The 19,452-nt window shown below is 34.3% G+C and overlaps 1 protein-coding gene across 2 annotated transcripts in view; it reads left to right on the forward strand.

Moving 5' to 3' along the window:
- The first annotated feature begins 450 nt into the window (after positions 1 to 450).
- The window catches only part of pit (probable ATP-dependent RNA helicase pitchoune), a 30,248-nt gene continuing 11,246 nt past the window's right edge, over positions 451 to 19,452 (forward strand). The window contains exons 1-10 of one of the 2 annotated variants that reach the window (XM_088257494.1): positions 451 to 614; positions 702 to 794; positions 894 to 1,061; positions 2,457 to 2,717; positions 4,146 to 4,295; positions 6,451 to 6,615; positions 7,259 to 7,400; positions 9,079 to 9,238; positions 10,197 to 10,349; positions 11,131 to 11,301. In XM_088257494.1, the coding sequence (XP_088113620.1) occupies positions 515 to 614; positions 702 to 794; positions 894 to 1,061; positions 2,457 to 2,717; positions 4,146 to 4,295; positions 6,451 to 6,615; positions 7,259 to 7,400; positions 9,079 to 9,238; positions 10,197 to 10,349; positions 11,131 to 11,301 (1,563 nt within the window). In that variant the 5' untranslated portion in view covers positions 451 to 514. The remainder of the gene's footprint in view (positions 615 to 701; positions 795 to 893; positions 1,062 to 2,456; positions 2,718 to 4,145; positions 4,296 to 6,450; positions 6,616 to 7,258; positions 7,401 to 9,078; positions 9,239 to 10,196; positions 10,350 to 11,130; positions 11,302 to 19,452) is intronic. The other variant, XM_088257496.1, reaches the window with a different exon arrangement.

Here is a 19,452-nt window from a genome sequence, read left to right on the forward strand (position 1 = left end):
AATCTCAACAATTCTAGGGCTGTAGAGAAAGACAGCATACTACATTTTATATCTCATCTCTTTCATATTTTTTTGACAAATCCCCCACTCATCCGGTGGTCATTCTTTGATCTCTTTCTGTCTTGTTCAGTCTAAATACAAAAAACAGAGATAGGAATATTTTTAGACTAAAAGCCAAGATTTCTTGTACTGAGCTTGCGATGGGTAGTTATTTCATTTTTATTTTATGGCTAAAAAACTAGCCAGACGTAAATTTTTGGAAAAGATTTTTTTCGAAAACACCAATGATAATTCCTATTTTGTACGTAATTACTAAAGTTGCAAAAATATGTATTATTAATTAATAAAATGCCATGAAAGTTTATTTTTGATGATGAAAATGGAAATTAATATTTTCAGTTCTTAACCAGAAATGTTCATGTCATACGAATTATTCTCTATGATTTCAGTCCTTTTCCCACGTGTTTTGTGGTGTTTCTGACGTTTCTGTGAATGTTTTTTTAAATTTGTCGAAATGTCTGTCCCCGAAAAGGTTTTAATGCGAAAAATTAAGAAACGTGAAAAGAAGAAGCTCAAATTTTTACAAAAGAAAGAAGCCGAAATAGCAGAAGTTGGTAAAGTATCATTTTATTCAAGCGTGTTTGTAAGTAACCCTACTTTATATTATTTATTTCAATCATATTATGATTTTTCTATTTTAGAAGCGAATAAAGATGAAGACGAGGACAGTGATACGGTAAAACTAGTGACAATGGACAGTCTTAAACGGAAAAATGACGATGAAGACACAAATGGTAAGTGTTTTGACTAAATTTATGTACTTTCATAACTTGTTTACAAACTTTAGTTTCTTAATTATTATGGAGATATGAACAAAGTATTTGTGTTTTCAGGTAAACGTAAGAAGAAACGCAAAAAGAAGAAGAGTGTGAGTGAAAATGAAGATTCTGACAAGGAAGATAAAGACGAAATTAAACTAGAAGAGGATGGTGAAATTAATTGTGAAGATGATACTAAAATCACAGCTAAGGCTGAACACACACAGGATTTGGGCGAAAAACGTATGTATTTTGTAAAAATCAAATAATTATTATGTTGTTACCTTTCTAAGATCACTACTGTGGATAAATAATAATAAATTTGGATAATTTACATAACGCCATTTTCGTAAAATACTACCTCAAAGGCGCTTAACTGTAAATGCATTGGGAAAAAGAAGATAGTGAAAATGATTTAGCAAACAAATGCGTTGTTAGTTTTTATTCTTAAGATCATCTCACTCACTATTTCTAGCTTCTTCCAGAGCATTCCACGCCATCGGTCTCGCAACATTAAAGACATGCTCGCCAAATTAAGTGCACTGGTTGCGACCTGATAAAATCACTTTGCCCATAGCAGTTGTTGTCGCCGATCGAAGCGTGAGATGTCTATCAACCATTTCATCTGGAATACACAGCTCTTTTAAGATTCTCTGGAGCCATATTGTGTATTGATTTATATGTAGTCAATTTAATTACCAAATTCACACTCATCCGAGTCATATAAACATAGGTCACCTGTATTAGATTAGAAAAGTATTTTTAAAAAATTCATCGGACTAAAAATCTTCTTCTCCGTCTTAGTCCTCATTACTGAGGGTTGTGACCCTTGTGGAAGTAATGACTCTTCTCCAGTTATCCCTTGACTGCATTGCATGTAGCGCTCCAACCACAGAGGTGCCTGCTGCTGCCTTAACTTGATCAGTCCATCTTGTGAGGATCTTCTTCTCCTTCTCTTCCTCTCCAGGCTACCGGTCTCAACCAGTCGTTCCAGGCTATCTTCATTGCCTCGCACAACGTGTTCAAAGAACTGAAGAATTTGTCGTGTACAGACATTGGCCAGAGTCAAGCCATCCAAGTGTAACTCCTGACAAATGGATCCGTTGGTGCGTCTAGCTGTCCATGAATTCGGAACAAAATGAACACAATTTTTTTTCTTTTCTGCTGCTTTTATGGTCCATGTTTCAGCAGCGTGGGGAAAAATGGAGTGGACCAAACTCCTGACAAGCTTTATCATATAATTTATATTTCTAGCAATAACTTTGTGATTTTCCGTTTTAGAAATAAAATATAACTTTGTTTTAAAATCACTTGAAATATATTATTATAAATTAATTATAATCTCTACCGGTTTCGAAGCTAACCGCTAAAATATTTATAGTTATATTATTTTTTGACATCTCATCAAAGATGAAGAAGAATAGGGAAGTCTGGGCATTTACGGATGATGAGATGTCAAAAAATAATATGAAAATAACTCCTGTAATTGGAGATAATCTAGATTTTGCGAACAAGTATTTGGACATACTTAAAATGTTGTATTTATAGTTATTTTAAAACATACTTATATTTAAATTATAAAAATCATGATATTCAGTTTGCCGATTTCTGTAATACATATTGTGTTTTAAATTGCAGTGCCAGGATCCAGTGTGGGTATCGAGGTCCTCTCCGACACGAAGTTCTCGTCCCTGGAGGGCAAAGTGTGCGAGGCGACGCTGATGGGCATCAAGGACATGGGCTTCACCACCATGACGGAGATCCAGGCGCGCTCCATCCCCGCGCTGCTCGAGGGCCGGGACCTGGTGGGGGCCGCGCAGACCGGCTCCGGGAAGACCCTGGCCTTCCTCATCCCCGCGCTGGAACTCATCAACAAGCTCAAGTTTATGCCGAGGAACGGTGAGCTAATTTATCAACATTTTGCAGATTTTATCATTTTGGACCATTACTACTATTACTAAGGCATCAGGTTCGCGCCGCCCAGGACGACCACTGCTGACAATACGTCGGCAGTTCTCGTCAGAACTTCGGGTCGCGGATCTTACTTGGGAGGATGCAAGGGAGCTAGCAGCAGACAGAAAAGCCTGGAAACAGTTTGTGGACTCCATATGCCCCACCTAGGGAGCGGATATGGTTTAATACTACTATTACTTGTCCGCCTCCGTAGTGTAATGGTCAGCACGCTCGGCTACCGTTCTGGAGGTCCCGGGTTCGATTCCCAGGGGGGGTCAAATAAATATAAGTGATTTTTTCACTGTAATATTTATTCCATACCCTGGACTGGTACCTGAAGCGGAGGGCTGATAACCTTTCCTTCGTGTGTTAACAATCAAGACAACACTGCGTTTGTATGATGCAGTTCCCTATGCAACGTTGGGGTGCGGATAAGGGTTTGAATGAAAATGAAATGACTACTAATACTTCTACGATAGTATACTATACTTCAACGATATGTTTATTTTAGAAGTATGCAATTTCAAATTTCCCCTGCCTTGTGATGTTGCGCCATCTTGTTGAAACCACAGCTCTGTCACATCAATGCCATTCAACTGAGGTATGGAGATGTTAGTAATCATGGTTCTGTAGCACTCTCCATTTACCATAACATTCTGGTTGGCATTGTCTTTAAAAAAAATATGCGCCAATTAAGCCAAAATTGCATGCGGATAAGGGCTGTAAGAAGAATAATAATGTTTTCTAAATGTGATGAATTTATACAAGGTAAAATGGCAGAACTCCAGATTGTTGTCAGACGTCCGTTGAGTCGCCACATGATTTTACTTAGAACGGATATCTGAAATTCTTATCAAGGGAAAGTTATAACTTTTATGTTAATTTCTCATAATATTCTTTTTATTTGCATATTATTTTTTGACATCTCATCAAAGATGAAGAAGAATATGGAAGTCTGGGCATTTACAGGGCTGACGACCGTCATAGGCTGGTTTAAGTGATCACTAAAGTGATTATTAACATTCACCACTTGTGTAAACACAAGTATAACATTCACCAATTCTATCCATTATTGACAACCTCACTACTCAAATTCTTGGAAGTTCTATATATATATATGAACCAATTCTGAAACAATATTCTTGAATCACTACAACTTTACTAGAGACATCTATTGGTGAGGTGAAAAGAAGCTTTTTCAGACTTCCATATTCTTCTTCATCTTTGATGTGATGTCAAGAAATAACATGAAAATATTTCCTGTAATTGGAGATAATCCAGATTTTGTGAACAAGTATTTGGACACACTCAAAATGTTCTTTTTATTTGTGTATTGCCATAAGGGATTACAACTTTTTTTTTATTTCCTTCAAGGTACCGGCTGCATCATTATTTCTCCAACTAGAGAGTTATCAATGCAAACATTTGGAGTACTGAAAGAGCTTATGAAGTACCATCATCACACGTATGGATTAATAATGGGCGGCGCTAGCAGAGCTACAGAACAACAGAAACTATCTAAAGGTACAATATTACTTATAAACCTATCAGCGAAAGCTAGCATGCTTCACATCCACCCGTAATGTATTGGAAGGGGCAAGGTAGAAAGTGTGGTGAACGCCCCGCGCGTTTACGAACAAACAAAGCGACGTCACCAAGTCTTTATGAGCCAAAGCGAAGCAGAGTACTTTCTCTCTTCCGCCACCGATGCCGCAATGTGACTGTCGATACGTACTACCTCTGTGTCTCATGTAACCAAAATGTTGTAACATTTTATTAATATAGTTTTGTGTAAATCAGTGTAGAGTAGAAGCATCTGTAAATTTCAAGTCAACTTGTAATCAAAAATCTTTTGTTCTAAAATAAACGCGGATTCCCAAGTAAGTTGAGCCTTTATTCTTTTTATGATTTCACCTAATGATCAATTGCAACTTCTGAGGAGATAGGTACGCGTGGTCCCGTGATCAAGTACCAACAGGCTTAGTAAGTGACCACAAAAGTAATTTAATTAAAGTCCAGGTGTAATTATTTTATTGTAAAACTTTTATACTGTAAATTATTATTGTATCTCTTGTATGTAATGTATATAATCTAATAATTTAAAAAAATGTATATATATATATAATTAAAAAATTAAAAAATATTGTATTAACATGTTAGTATTTCGGCTCAACACAGGCCATGCCTAAAGAGCCGTAATACATATAGTAAATGTATCTATGAAATAAATATGTATCTATGTATCTGTGAAATAAATAAATAAAAAATGTGTGGAAGTGACGCATGGAGTTTGCAAAATAAGGATGAAAGTAGACTGAATGCAGTCTAAATGCCATCTCTCGGACGGTAGATGTCCGAATGGTGAAATTAGGAAATAATTCAAGGCCGAGATAAGCATTACAGTGGAACCCCAGAAATCCAAACTAATAGGCCTTTGTCAGGATGTTGAATTTTTGAATAATAAATTTGTATGAAAAATCACAAGACTATCGATAACATTCTTATTGAAATCTGTAGGGAACTAAGGGAGATATCAAAGTTTAAACTTTAGATATTTGAATAAAACGAAAAATGCGCGTTCGCATACGTCATCAAATTTCTGTCATCAAACGTTTTATGACGTCATATGGTTTATTGTCTATGGTTTATATAGCTGTAAAAGTAGTGTAGATTGTTTGTTTACCACTACACTACCATTTGTGTTATACAAATATGAGGGAAAGGGGGAGGGTGGACCATAGACATCAACGAATAGAGCCGCCAATAATTTAACATTAATGTTAACGCCAACATTAAAAGAACTCCATCGTTTCTGTGACGTCATTCATTGCCAACTTACGAAAATAACAATTTTCAAAGGCGAATTTTCAAAAAGAAAATGATGAATGAAAATATTAATTATATCGGCTGTTATAAGCACAAAACGAGTCTAATACAATCCTCTATAAGTTGAGTATGTTGAATTAGATATTCCTCCCGTCTGACAAAGATCCATTGGGACTGTAGCCTGTTCGGATTTGGAAAAGGTCGGATCAGCCGATAAATTTGTAATACAATACATACATAGTACTTAACACTACAGAAGGTATGTTAAACATGCTGCTCTATAAGTTATTATTTGCAACTTTTTACATTTCAATCTAATATTACAGTACTTGAGTAGCAATACAGGTATAGTACCGTAGAACGGGGCTACTTGAACTTTGATGTGTTACTTGAGCCCAGTACAAAAAAATATTTAGATCTGTATTTGGTCTACAATAATGAACGTATCTACGTGATTCATTGTTTCCCTGACAGGTGACACTTGTACGTTCATTATTGTAGACCAAATACAGATATCATTTTTTTTTACTGGGTTCAAGTAACACATCAAAGTTCAAGTAGCTCCGTTCTACGGTACTGTTTACTTTATTAACTTTTTAATCATTTTTAAACCAAATTAGTTTATATATAATAATACATGTGTAAATCAGTCTTGCATGTTTTTTAAATGTTTTCCTATAAATATTTTTCTTCTAAATCTTGTTTGGATTTTTGGGATTTCGGATTTCTGGGGTTCGGGTTTCGAAGTTCCACTGTGTTGAGATGGTTTAAGTGGATACCCTTTTAAATTATGGCTTTCTCTCTTTCTTATTTTGTTGCTGTCATATATTATTCTTGTGTATATTTTTTACAGGTGTTAATATAGTAGTTGCTACACCTGGTAGACTACTCGATCATCTCCAGAACACTCCCGACTTCCTGTACAAAAATCTACAGTGTCTGATCATTGACGAGGCTGACAGGATACTAGATATTGGTTTCGAAGAAGAACTCAAACAAATTATCAATCTTTTACCTAGTGAGTGTTATTCCTAGCTTATTATAACATACCCTCTCCGGCAGAATAGTCAATTTAAGAAGAATCCTAGCAGTTTAAAACCGTCAAGATCAACAGTTTAAAGCTGCCGCAGTTGAGCATTCTGGTGTTACAATTGAAAACATCTGTCCTTTTTTTGTTAAATCTTAATATAAATACAATGTATCTAACTTTAAAACGTAACTATCTAATAAAAATGCTTTTTATCTTACAATTTTCTGCCTAGAATGTTTTACTATTTGTTCTATCAAAGTATATTTTAGATTTGTCAAATGAGATACATAAATATCATTTTTGTAAATTTCACTTGATAAATAAAACTTTTTCTTAAAATGCACAATTTCTATGCATTTCACGTCATTTTTAAACACTGATTAGTATTTCAAAATAATTTGAAATGCATCAAAATGTGTGTATTTTCCATGTAAAATTTAAAATAAAAATGGATAGATACTACCACAAAGTGGCTGCCGAACTAATGGATTAAAGGGTACTTAACACTCTCCTTATCATTTTCGGTTTACTTTGTGTAATACCACTTAGAAACACTACCAGTTTCGAAATAACCATTACTTCATGAAGACAGTGGTAATTAAAGGCTTAATGTACATTATTTTCTGTTCAGAACGGAGACAGACTATGCTGTTCAGCGCCACACAAACGGAGAAAACCAAGAGCATCACATCTCTAGCTCTGAAGAAGGAACCAGTTTATGTTGGAGTGGACGATCACAGAGAGACGGCTACTGTAGCTGGCTTAGAACAAGGGTGAGATATACGAATACGTCCTTTCTTACATATCTGATTTATACAGCATACTGTTCATTATACAGTATTGTGTTTGATATATCACTCACTCCTTTCAAGAATGTCATAAATCAAAAATCGTCAATTTTCAGTTGTGCATGTTTTCGGAATGCCCAGAAAATGTACTATATCTCAGCAAAAGAGGCATATTTCAAACTTAATATTTACCGGCTACAGGGCAGAAAGTGTTGTTTTTGCATTTTGAAAAAAGGTATTGTTTAATTATTTTTTTAAATATACTAAATATTTTTCAAATGGAGAAAAAATCCTGTTGCACAGTAAAAAGTTCAATAAGTGGCTTGATATTTATTTTTAATACACTGTATTATATTTTTAAACTTTAAATACGTTCCCCTGATAAATCATGTTCTTTGATTTATGACGTTCTTGAAAGGAGTGAGTACAGTAAAACCTTGTTAATTTGAACAATGGTAAATACGTAGACAAAGTGTATGATATTTTGTCTCCACGCAATATTTTTATCAGATCTTTCGATTATTTGAAAAAGTTTGAAAAATATTTTTTCTAAAGTTCTAAATTTTATTTGTACAATAAAAAATCCATAATTTTTTTATTTATGAAATGTACGTTTTGTACAAATATTTTTGGTGAATACAATATAACCCCTCTCTCTCATAAAGTCCCTCATAAATCTTCAACTATAACTTACTTTTTTCTTAGTATTTTTTTACCTTTAACCTTTAATTAACCCTTAACCTTTAATTTTTATGTGTTTTCTCTTTTCCAATAATAATAATAATAGTTTTTGTGCGATTGATTGCAATGTTTATGATGTAGAAAATAATACATTATCCTTTTTGAGTTGTTTATTTTACTACTGTAAACCGGTATTTTGTTTGGTTAGAAGATATTGCTTTTTAGCAATAAGCCCTCCAATGTACTTATTTATTTTCTGTACATGAAGTTTAAATAAATAAATTTTTCTGCATTTTCTGATAATCTAACCTTTTTTATATAATTTAATTTATATTTGAAGCACTGACTGTGATTTTCCATTTTATAATTAAAATGTCATTTTATAATTAAACGTAACTTTGTTTTAAAATCACTATAAATATTTAATTATAACTTAATTATAATGTCTACCAGTTTCGAAGCTAACCGCTTCTTTATCAAGACTGATTAATACTAAAATACTATCTACTAAACAGAATTCAAAATATTATGACAGTTATGCAGTCACAGTCAAAAGGGATCAGGGATGATGAGTGATTGGAAACATATTTAAAAACGGACTTTTAGAAAAATCATTTATTTGTGTATTTATAAGTTGTAAATTATTATTATTTGCCTTTTTAATTTATAATATTTCTAAGTAATCCTTAGCTTTCCTACCATACCCCCAACACCGAAGATGACAGATCAGAGGTGTTCTACTGTAATTCTATGTTGTATAGCTATCTTTATTATCGATTTATCACAATCATGATGATTATAAGGCGAAGATGATGGTAGAACTCCAATAACTTATATCGATGAAAGGTTTTCATCTCTGTTTGTTGTCGAGTCACCCTATGATATGTTTATAGAACGGATATCTGAACAAAATACATACTTATGCTGTTGATTACACCAATATCATATGGCACTGATATCCAATTGTTTTATTTGATTCTAGATATATTGTCTGCCCTTCCGAGAAAAGATTATTAGTATTATTTACATTCCTCAAGAAGAACAGACGCAAGAAAGTGATGGTTTTCTTTTCAAGCTGTATGTCTGTAAAATATCACACAGAACTATTCAACTACATAGATCTACCTGTTCTGTCTATACATGTAAGTATTATTAGATGCACAGATGTGATGACTTTATACTCGTTACTTTTGGATAGCTTAAAAATTACAATTAAATTTTAAGTGGACTGGTCTGAAGCCGGAACAATCTATGTGCGTGTGTAAGGAGTTGGTTAGTTAGTTCTTTAATCACAATATGGAGAAACTACGGTATTCCACTGCAAATGTTATGACTACTCTAGTTCAATGAGTACACGCATAAACTAACAAATAATTTACATAACAGTTTGTTACAATACAAAACAAATTGTCTTAATTTATTTCTCAAAAGCTGGCATTAAAACTATATTCAGTTCTTATATATCTTCTTTAAAACGTATCTGCGCTCAAATCTTAGAAAAATTCACTTAGTATGTAGTAACGGAATGTATAAAGAATTTTTTTTTGTCATATTATTCCACAAAGTTAACGACGAATCAATCAATAATAGAATCTACAATAGTTTTATTACCTCCTTAACAATTTTGGAATTTAAATATGTCTAATTATTTTCTATTACTTTTTATTGTCCGCCTCCGTAGGTCAGCACGCTCAGCTACCGTTCTGGAGGTCCCGGGTTCGATTCCCAAGGGGGGTAAAATAAATATAAGTGATTTTTTCACTAATATTTATTCAATATTACCATGGACTAATACCTGAAGCGGAGGGCTGATCACCTTTCCTTCATGTGTAAACGATCAAGATAACACTGCGTTTATATGACACAGTGCCCTATGCACCATTGGGGTGCAGATAAGGGTTCAAAAAAAAAATTTTTTTGGCACAGTCTGATCACACTCTTGCAAAGCAAAGACATCTATTACATAAGTTAATAAATTCAACTAAATCATAAATCGTGTTTATGGTTTATATAAATTTTTTTTAAAATCACTTTTTCAGAATGTATTTTGATTTCATTCTACGTAAGGGTGTACAATTCTAAGATGTATTTTTATTTTAGGGTAAACAACAACAGACCAAGAGAACGACTACATTCTTCCAGTTTTGCAATGCGGAGACCGGGATATTACTTTGTACAGACGTAGCGGCGAGAGGACTTGACATCCCCGCAGTGGATTGGATCGTACAATTTGACCCTCCGGATGATCCTAAGGTAAATAATAAACATCGCTCTATATTTCAGCTTCCATAATTGTATCTCGCTATTATCTCAGCTTATGTGACATGGTTAGCTAGACATTCACTGTGAGACTGGTTTTGCGATATATTGCAAAATGAATTTTTGAAAACAAGATAATGAATGTTTTTAAGGCGTGCACATATTTGTACGTTTCAGAAACCTTGTATTGTGGCGGTGTGCAATTTTTTGTATATTTCGGTTACCTTCAACTTCACATACAGAAAATGCGTCTTAGGGGAAGACTGACCGGAGCATTTCGTCATAACGTAACATGTTATGATGCGAGCATTCAGGCAGTCAGTACAGCGAACCGAGCTCTCCATCCATAGTTTTGGATGCTCGCCGCGAGCGGTGTTACGACGAAATTCTCCAGTCTGTCTCCACCTTTATACGTCTAATTTCTTGTCGTGTTTGCTTTGCTGTGTAGCATATAGGTGTCACCATAATAGTAAAATATTATTGATTCTTTTCTTTTAACATTCTTTCGATGGGATCTTACATCGCCGGGATCAAATCAAATTAAACTTCACAGTAACTAACGTTTTAATTAGTCTAGACGTTGGCTTTTTTTTATCTTTCAAATACAAAGAGAATGAAGTAAGTACTTGGAGGTATATAAGTATACTTAGCACAAGAAATCTGCTGGCTATTTCTTTGAGTTGTGTTGTTGTTGCCAGGATATGTGGTCTGATAGGCACGCATCCTTTTTATTCTACAGTGAGTTTAAACACTGATTTGTTGATCTCGGTCCCAGGAATACATCCATCGAGTGGGCAGAACGGCTCGAGGCATGGGGGCTGCGGGACACGCCCTGCTGATCCTGCGACCCGAGGAGCTGGGCTTTCTGCGCTACCTGAAACACGCCAAGGTGCCGCTCAACGAGTTTGAGTTCTCCTGGTCCAAGATTGCCGATATACAACTGCAGGTAAACACTTTGTTTTTCACATGTCGCTCACTCCTTTCAAGAACGTCATAAATAAAAAATTGACAATTTTCAGTTGTGCATGTTTTCGGAATGCCCAGAAAATGTACTATATCCCAGCAAAAGAGCCATATTTTTAACTTAATACTACCCGCTACAGGGCAAAAAATGTTGTTTTTGCATTATGAAGAAAAGGTATTGTTTAATAATTTTTTAAAAATATTAAGTATTTTTTAGATGGAGAAAAAACCTTCAGGTTTTACTTAAAAAGATCTGTTGCACAGTAAAAAGTTCAATAAGTGGCTTGATATTTACTTTTGATATATTGATTTATTATTAGATTAAAACCAATATTTTTAGCTTTTCCACTTTTTTATTTGACCAGCGACCGGGTTTCGTCCAGTCTGATGATGTCGGTAACGACGAAACCCGGTCGCTGGTCAAATAAAAAAGTGGAAAAGCTAAAAATATTGGTTTTAATCTAATAATAAATTAAAAATGCAATTCCATCACGAAGTGTCAGTGGATAATATAAATCTATTTAATATATTGTGTTATATTTTTAAACTTTAAAAAAGTTCTCCTGAAAAATCAAGTTTTTTGATTTATGACGTTCTTGAAAGGAGTGAACTTTTTTAACTGGTACCAATAATATTTTACTCTTGTAAGATTCAAACCTACGCATGGTGAACTCGCCGACATCTCGTGATAATGTAATAATTTAGCAATTAAAATGTAAACAACACGCACGTAATGCTCACTGAATCCACTCTGCTCGAAGAAGGTCAAGGAGAGTGCTTTGTTTAATGAGGAATATATTCAATAATAACTTCTCAGAATGTGCTAGCCACATTATTGACGATAACCGCAATATTAATAATCGTACTATTAACCTTTTATACCGTGTCATGGAGGCTAAACAATGAACAGTGGATATCCTTAAGTTAAAAAAAAATTATAAGTAACTTTACATTCCACAACTCATCGCCCATACTGTGTTTGTTCCCCATAACCTTTCCCCTGTTCCACCCCATATCATTTTACGCCTTACCACTTACATTGGCATAACTTCTGGTCTATATAATTTCAAACATACATCGTATATGTGACTGAACTGAGAAGTAGTTTATATCGTTTTATACAAAAGAAGATAGTGTATAATGTAATCTCATTAATTGATTTGACAATCATTTCGTAGTAAAATCTATCCATTTTTAACTTAAGTTTTACTTAGTAAATACCACTATTTCTTAAAATCTATTCGGCATCATTTTAAAACACCAAATGATGCAGAATGCGTCGAAACACATGTTACAATATATTTTAATATATTGTTTATATATTAAATGTTAAAATCAAACACTCATTTTTTTTAAATTTGCATTCTTTTGAAAATGCCATAACGAAACAATTGTCACAAAATAGATTTTTTTATTTGTTTTTCAATAATGCCGGTCCGCCTCCGTAGTGTAATGGTCAGCACGCTCGGCTACCGTTCTGGAGGTCCCGGGTTCGATTCCCAAGGGGGGTAAAATAAATATAAGTGATTTTTTCACTGTCATATTTATTCAATATTACCCTGGACTGGTACCTGAAGCGGAGGGCTGATCACCTTTCCTTCATGTGTAAACCATCAAGATAACACTGCGTTTATATGACACAGTGCCCTATGCACCATTAGGGTGCGGATAAGGGTTTTATTGTTATTATTATTTTCAATAATAAAATGCAACTTAGTAGACTCAAAAAATTTGTGACATCTAAATAAAATTAAATGCCAAATCTATAAATTAAGAAATAGTATTATTTACCAAGTAAAACATAATTTAAAAATAAAATATAATCACTTAAGCCAGCCAATTGCCAAGTCCTTAGCTTTGAAATGCTCAGACTGACCTCTTTCATAAGTATTTGAAATACTTGATCATGCCAAGTTTTTCTCGGTCTTTCTCAGCTCCTTTTTCCATCTGCATTTGCCTCATAAATTTGTAGAATAAAACAACAACTATGTAACTTTTTCCACATTAATTTTATTTGACCAGCAACCGGGTTTCGTCGTAACCGACATCACCAGTCTGATGATGTCGGTTATGACGAATCCCAGTTGCTGGTCAAATAAAATTCATCTGGAAAAAGTTACATAGTTGTTATTTTATTCTATAAAATGCAGTTCCACAAAGAAATGTCAGTACAAAACTTAAATCTAATCTTAAATTTCTTTTACCGTTCTTTCCTCACTCATTCGTTCCACGTGTCCAAACCATTTTATTTACATGTAAATATTAAAACAAAGTTTTAATATTTCAATAACATTTTTAAATAATCTGTTTTCCTTTATATACAGGATCAAAAGGGAAAAAAAGGAAGGTTTGAAGTAGACTGTTATTTGTTCATACGATTTATGAGTATAATTGAAAAAAACTTCTTAAAGGCCAAATTTTTATGACTCATTCATCTGTGAACTTTCAATTTCGATACGTAATTACCCCGGTTAGTGTGTCGCTACGCTTAATCTGTTATTGATAACATCCCGTAGTATTTAAAAACACATTAAACTGTAAAAACTAGTCGATTTACGGAAATATGTAATTACAGATTTGTTACCGAGGGCATGACAACATCCTGTTGACCGAATGTAAGGTGCCTTTCAAAATCGGCCATCTTAAAAATACAGCATCCAATTAAAAATTTACTCTCTCATCCTTATTACAAAATAAGTCATGTCGCTCACTCCTTTCAAGAATGTCGTAAATCAAAACACTTGATTTTTCGGGAGAACGTTTTTAAAGTTTAAAAATATAATACAATGTATTAAAAATAAATATCAAGCTACTTATTAAACTTTTTACTGTGCAACAGATCTTTTTAGGTAAAACCTAAAGGTTTTTTCTCCATTTGATAAATATTTAGTGTATTTAAAAAAAAATTAACAATACCTTTTCTTCAAAATGCAAAAACAATACTTTCTGCTCTGTAGCGGGTACATATTCAAATTAAAATTGCTGGGATATAGTACATTTTCTAGGCATTCCAAAAACATGCACAACTGAAAATTGACGATTTTTGATTTATGACATTATTGAAAGGAGTGAGCGATGTATGGCCTTGTAATTTACTTTTTTCCTATCACTCACTCACTATCGCGGGTTTCTATTTATTTCATCTTGGATAGCTTCGGAAATTTGGTATCTTTCTCGAAAGCCACAAACTGCTTGATATTATAATAAACCTTTTGACTCCATACCGTACAAGCCAAAGATTTTGTTCATAAATTGAAAATTTGCATCTCAGAAAAATGGACTTACCCCGATCGAATTACATTGACTGCCTTATAAAATGTACTCGTATGAATTTAACTGGGTTTAACTAACTAACCATCACGCCGCTTCTCCGCATGGGTAGACAGAGAGAATCGAACGCCACACCACTCTTTCTTTGCAAACATTTATACATATCCGCTGATTATTTAGACTCCTTACCTGACCGCTTACATGTATTTTACATACCTGATCGTGCCAAGTTTGTGTCGGTCTTCCTTAGCTCCATTTTCCATCTGCATTTGCCTCATAAATTTGTTTTACCGTTCTTTCCTCACTCATTCGTTCCACATGTCCAAACCATCTCAACACACCTTTCTTAATTTTATCGATAATGCTTATCTCAGCTTTGCATTACCGTAGAACGGGGCTACTTGAACTTTGATGTGTTACTTGAGCCCAGTACAAAAAAAATATTTAGATCTGTATTTGGTCTACAATAATGAATGTATCGACATGATTCATTGTTTCTCCGACAGGTGACACGTATTGTCACGATACATTCATTATTGTAGACCAAAGACAGATTTAAATCTTTTTTTGTACTGGCCTCAAGTAACACATCAAAGTTCAAGTAGCCTTGTTCTACGGTACTTCCTTATTTCACCATTCGAACATCTATCATACATATTTTATTTATTGTTTCGGCATTAACTTTGTGGTAAGATATGTTACAATGATTAAAGAAAACACTTGTTTTATATATGTTTAAAAAGTTATTATACAGACCTGAATGATGGAAGTTTAACTTCTGAAACATGTAGTCTACAATAAAACTCATGTGGTAAAAAACAAGTGTTTTCTTTAATCATTGAATCTATCATACATCATTTTGCCACACATTAAATTAAGAATGGTGCGTTGAGATGGTTTTGGCATGTGAACAAATCATCAAACCTACTACCAAATAAAAGACATAGCATTTTGAGTGTGTCCAAGTACTTATCCATAAATCTGGATTTTCTCCACTTAGGAATATCAACATAGATGATGAAGAATAGAGAAGATGGGTATTTACAGAGCTTATGACTTGTTATAGGCTGGTTAAGTGATCACTTTAGACACGTGCAACATTCACCATTCCAACCATGATTGACAACCACTATTCCAATTTTTCGAACTCCTAAATATATCGTAACAATGTACGTGTGAGTTCACTAGAGCCATCTATGCTTGGATTGAGATATTGTCATACATCCAAATAATAGGATCTCCGCTAAATAAAGGCATTCCCAAACTAACCATAGACGTTTTTAGTGAACTCACACATGTAGTGTCATGAGATTAATGTAATATGGTTGTCAATCGTGGGTAGAATGGCGAATGTTGAACGCGTGTAAAGTGATCACTTTACCAGCCTATTACAGATCACAAGCCCTGTAAATACCATATTCGTATTCATCTATGTTATGTAATAAGTTGGTGTAAGATTATCAGTAAAAGATTGCTAGTTCTCTGACTTTGGTTTACGGTATTCTAAATACGAGTTACTGGTTTCTAGGAGAGGCAAATCTAGAATGGCGCTTGCCAGACTATGCGGGTATATACACGATTGCGACTGTGTTATTGTTATAATACAAATAAGGCCCGTTAAAAGGGACGCGTTATTATTTATCAAAACAATATGTCCGAACACGAGTTGCGTTGTTTTGTCACTCGATAGCTCGCTTCTATGTTTGCTGCCTTAAATATTACCGATATAGTTTTATTATCTGGATGAAAAGTTGGTGTTTACATTGGCACCGACATCCGCCCACACTCCACTCTTGTGAAAGCTACATTTTATTATTTCAATTTCTTCGAACGCGACGCACATGGCGCTAATAACTTATCTACTCTGTTCTTCATATTCTTCGATCAAACAATTCGATTAACATGTATTATGTGCTTCATGTTTAGAGGTCCATTTTGCGCGTCGTAGGTTCGGTGAAATGGCCGAAAACAATATTCAGCTTGATCCTCTTTTTCAAAAACAAAAACGGTTAAATGGCTATGTCAATATATCAGAATTGCCGAATTTGGAGTGGAGAAAACCCAGAAGTGTTTTTCGAGACCTCCTTACATCCATTAAAATTCACTGTTTGGTGTGATTTATAGGCAAGTAATCATTGGCCCATTTGTCGTGTTGTGGTCCCGTGGTTAATGTCGCGGACTCTTGAGTCAGAGTTTCTTGGTTCGAACCCACTCTACCACAATTTGATACCTATTTCTAATAATGGCTTAGACTCGCAGAAATATTATAAAATTTAAGTATTTTCTCCAAAGTCATTTTCGCTCCAGGTTTAACATAAAGTAATTACTAAGATAACTGAATTTAATGCTAGTTTCTCTGGTGAAATCAATTAGTTATGTAAATATAGTAGTCACTCGACGGGATTCCGATTAGACGCTAGAGACGATCTATCATCACGATGCGCTAATACCAATATGCCGTACATCCGCTCCACATCCCGCCTGAAGCTGCCGTTTAATTTGCGATCCAGACTATCACCTCTTCGCGTACATCACGCCCTGCGACAGGTGTCCATCGAGGGTTCGCCAAAGTCCAAGAAATTCATGTTTCACAAAGTTCAAGAACTTTATGTTTCCTAAAGTCCACGATCTTTAGGCTTGCCAAAGTCCAAGATCTTTATGTTTACCAAAGTCCAAGAACTTTATGTTTTCCAAAGTCCAAGAACTTTATGTTTACCATAGCTCAAGACATTTATGTTTCCAAAAGTCCAATAACCTTATGTTTCCCAAACTCCATGAGCTTGTTTCCCAAAGTCCAAAAACTTTATGTTTTACAAAGTTCAAGAACTTTATGTTTCCCAAGGTTCAAGAAATTTATGTTTCCCACAGTGCACGAAGTTTGTTTTCCTGTTAACTTACTGTTTTCAATCACAGATGACGCCTTGTATATATGTTTTTTTTTAAATAGACCATAGTAAACCTGATTTAAATGGCTCCTAAACAGAAAAAAAAGATTGGACAGCAATGTTTTGGACACAGTTAGAAATATAATTTTAAAAAATTGGGAAAAATTGAAAGTGTTATTTATACAAAGTGAACGATGAATGATAAGGAGAATGTTATATTACCATACCACAAAGTTATGCTTTAAATATACAAAATAAAAAATATATATGGTCTATGGTTACTGGCAGCCCTGGTTGACCAGCTCGGTCCCCTTTGGCGGCTGCTCTCGTGGTCCATTTACCCGGAAAGCGGGGATCGTGTTGACGGGAAATTGTGAGATTTATTACTCGGATTCAAATAGACGCGAGAAGGGAGACGATCGCGCTGCAGCCATTCATTTTCCTATCACTCACTCACTATCGCGCTTCTATTTATTTCATCTTGGATATCTTAGAAAATTTGGTATCTTTCTCGAAAGGCATAAGCTCCTAGATATTATAATAAACCTTTTGACTCCATACCGTACAAAACAAAGAATTTGTTCATACGTTGAAAATTCGCATTTCTGCACTCACCCCGATCGAATTATATTGACTGCCTTAAAAAATTGTACTTGTATAAATATAACTGGGTTTTTTCGACACAGGTTGACAATGGCATTTTACTAAATAACATAGAGAGTTCCATTTCTGTTTTGAATTGTGTTGTAATAAGACGCATTTTTATTACCTTTTCAATATTACTTTTAATACTTCAGAAATCTAAGTTCTGAGGCTTATGCAACACCGCTTATCATATTCCTACTTAGCCTCCAATTTTATAAGTTTTATAGCCAATTCCTAATAGTGAGAGGGTTTACTCATTATGATTAGAGTTACTATAATTTCATGTGATTCTTGAGTGAAAATTCTATTTTTAATTAATGTTTTACTTAGTAAATACCATTATTTCTTAAAATCTACTGTGACACGTGTTTCGATGCATTCGGCATCATTTTCAAACACCGTTGGGCTAAAACTCTCGCTGTTTTTGCCTAGTTTTGATCGACTCTGAGCATTTTTTAAATACCGTAAATTAAGAAAGCTATATTTTTGATAGCAAATCGTTTTCCGTCATTAAAAGCACACTTTGTATTTTTTTCTGATGTTTATAGTGATTTTATAACAAAGTTATTTTGTAAGTTATAAAATGGAAAATCGCCAAATCAATGCTTCAAATATTAACTATAGGCGATCACTTCGTTATACCACAAATTAACCAAACGCATTTGGAAATTCGCTCTACGATTTTCGTGACCCCATTTTCTTTGATTATTTATTTATTTTTAATCCATATTTATGGATGACTGTCTATCTTTTTAAAAAAAATATTACGCGACTGAAGTTTCTCTTATTTATGTATACCGTACCTACCGATCTACATATTTACAAACCCATATCTGTGATTTACAGCCATCTGATATTTCTTCTAAAGATACCAGATTCATTTATGAGGTCATAATAGTACAAATTACAAATACCTACATCTCGGGTTGAATAATCTCCCGAAATAACTGTCGGCCCCCGAGTCGGAAGGGCAAGTCTTATAGCTGCACCTCGTTGCCGTGAAATGGCGTTGTTTTATCACTTGTTACAGAGTGGTGCACTGTTTGGTAGTGTGTCGGTGTGTGAAAGGGAAGTGTAGCGAAGGAACAGGTCCGAACTCCCACAGTACCCTTTCCTTTTGATCTCCCACGTGGTATTATTGCCGTCCTCCCGATTCGTCCCACGTGCGTTCGTCCTGTCATTCTCAAACTGCACGTATTACACGTTTTGTATTTATATATTCTTCTGTGCGTGTTATGTGTAAATTTTACCTTTGCAGAGTCCCTTTGAGTCTCTAAAATATCAACAACAAAAATTGATATCGCTCACTCCTTTCAAGAACGTCATAAATCAAA

Source organism: Brachycentrus maculatus, unplaced genomic scaffold, assembly GCF_059751285.1.
Source record: "Brachycentrus maculatus isolate JH-2025_06_01 unplaced genomic scaffold, ASM5975128v1 h1tg000081l, whole genome shotgun sequence".
NCBI lineage: Eukaryota > Metazoa > Arthropoda > Insecta > Trichoptera > Brachycentridae > Brachycentrus > Brachycentrus maculatus.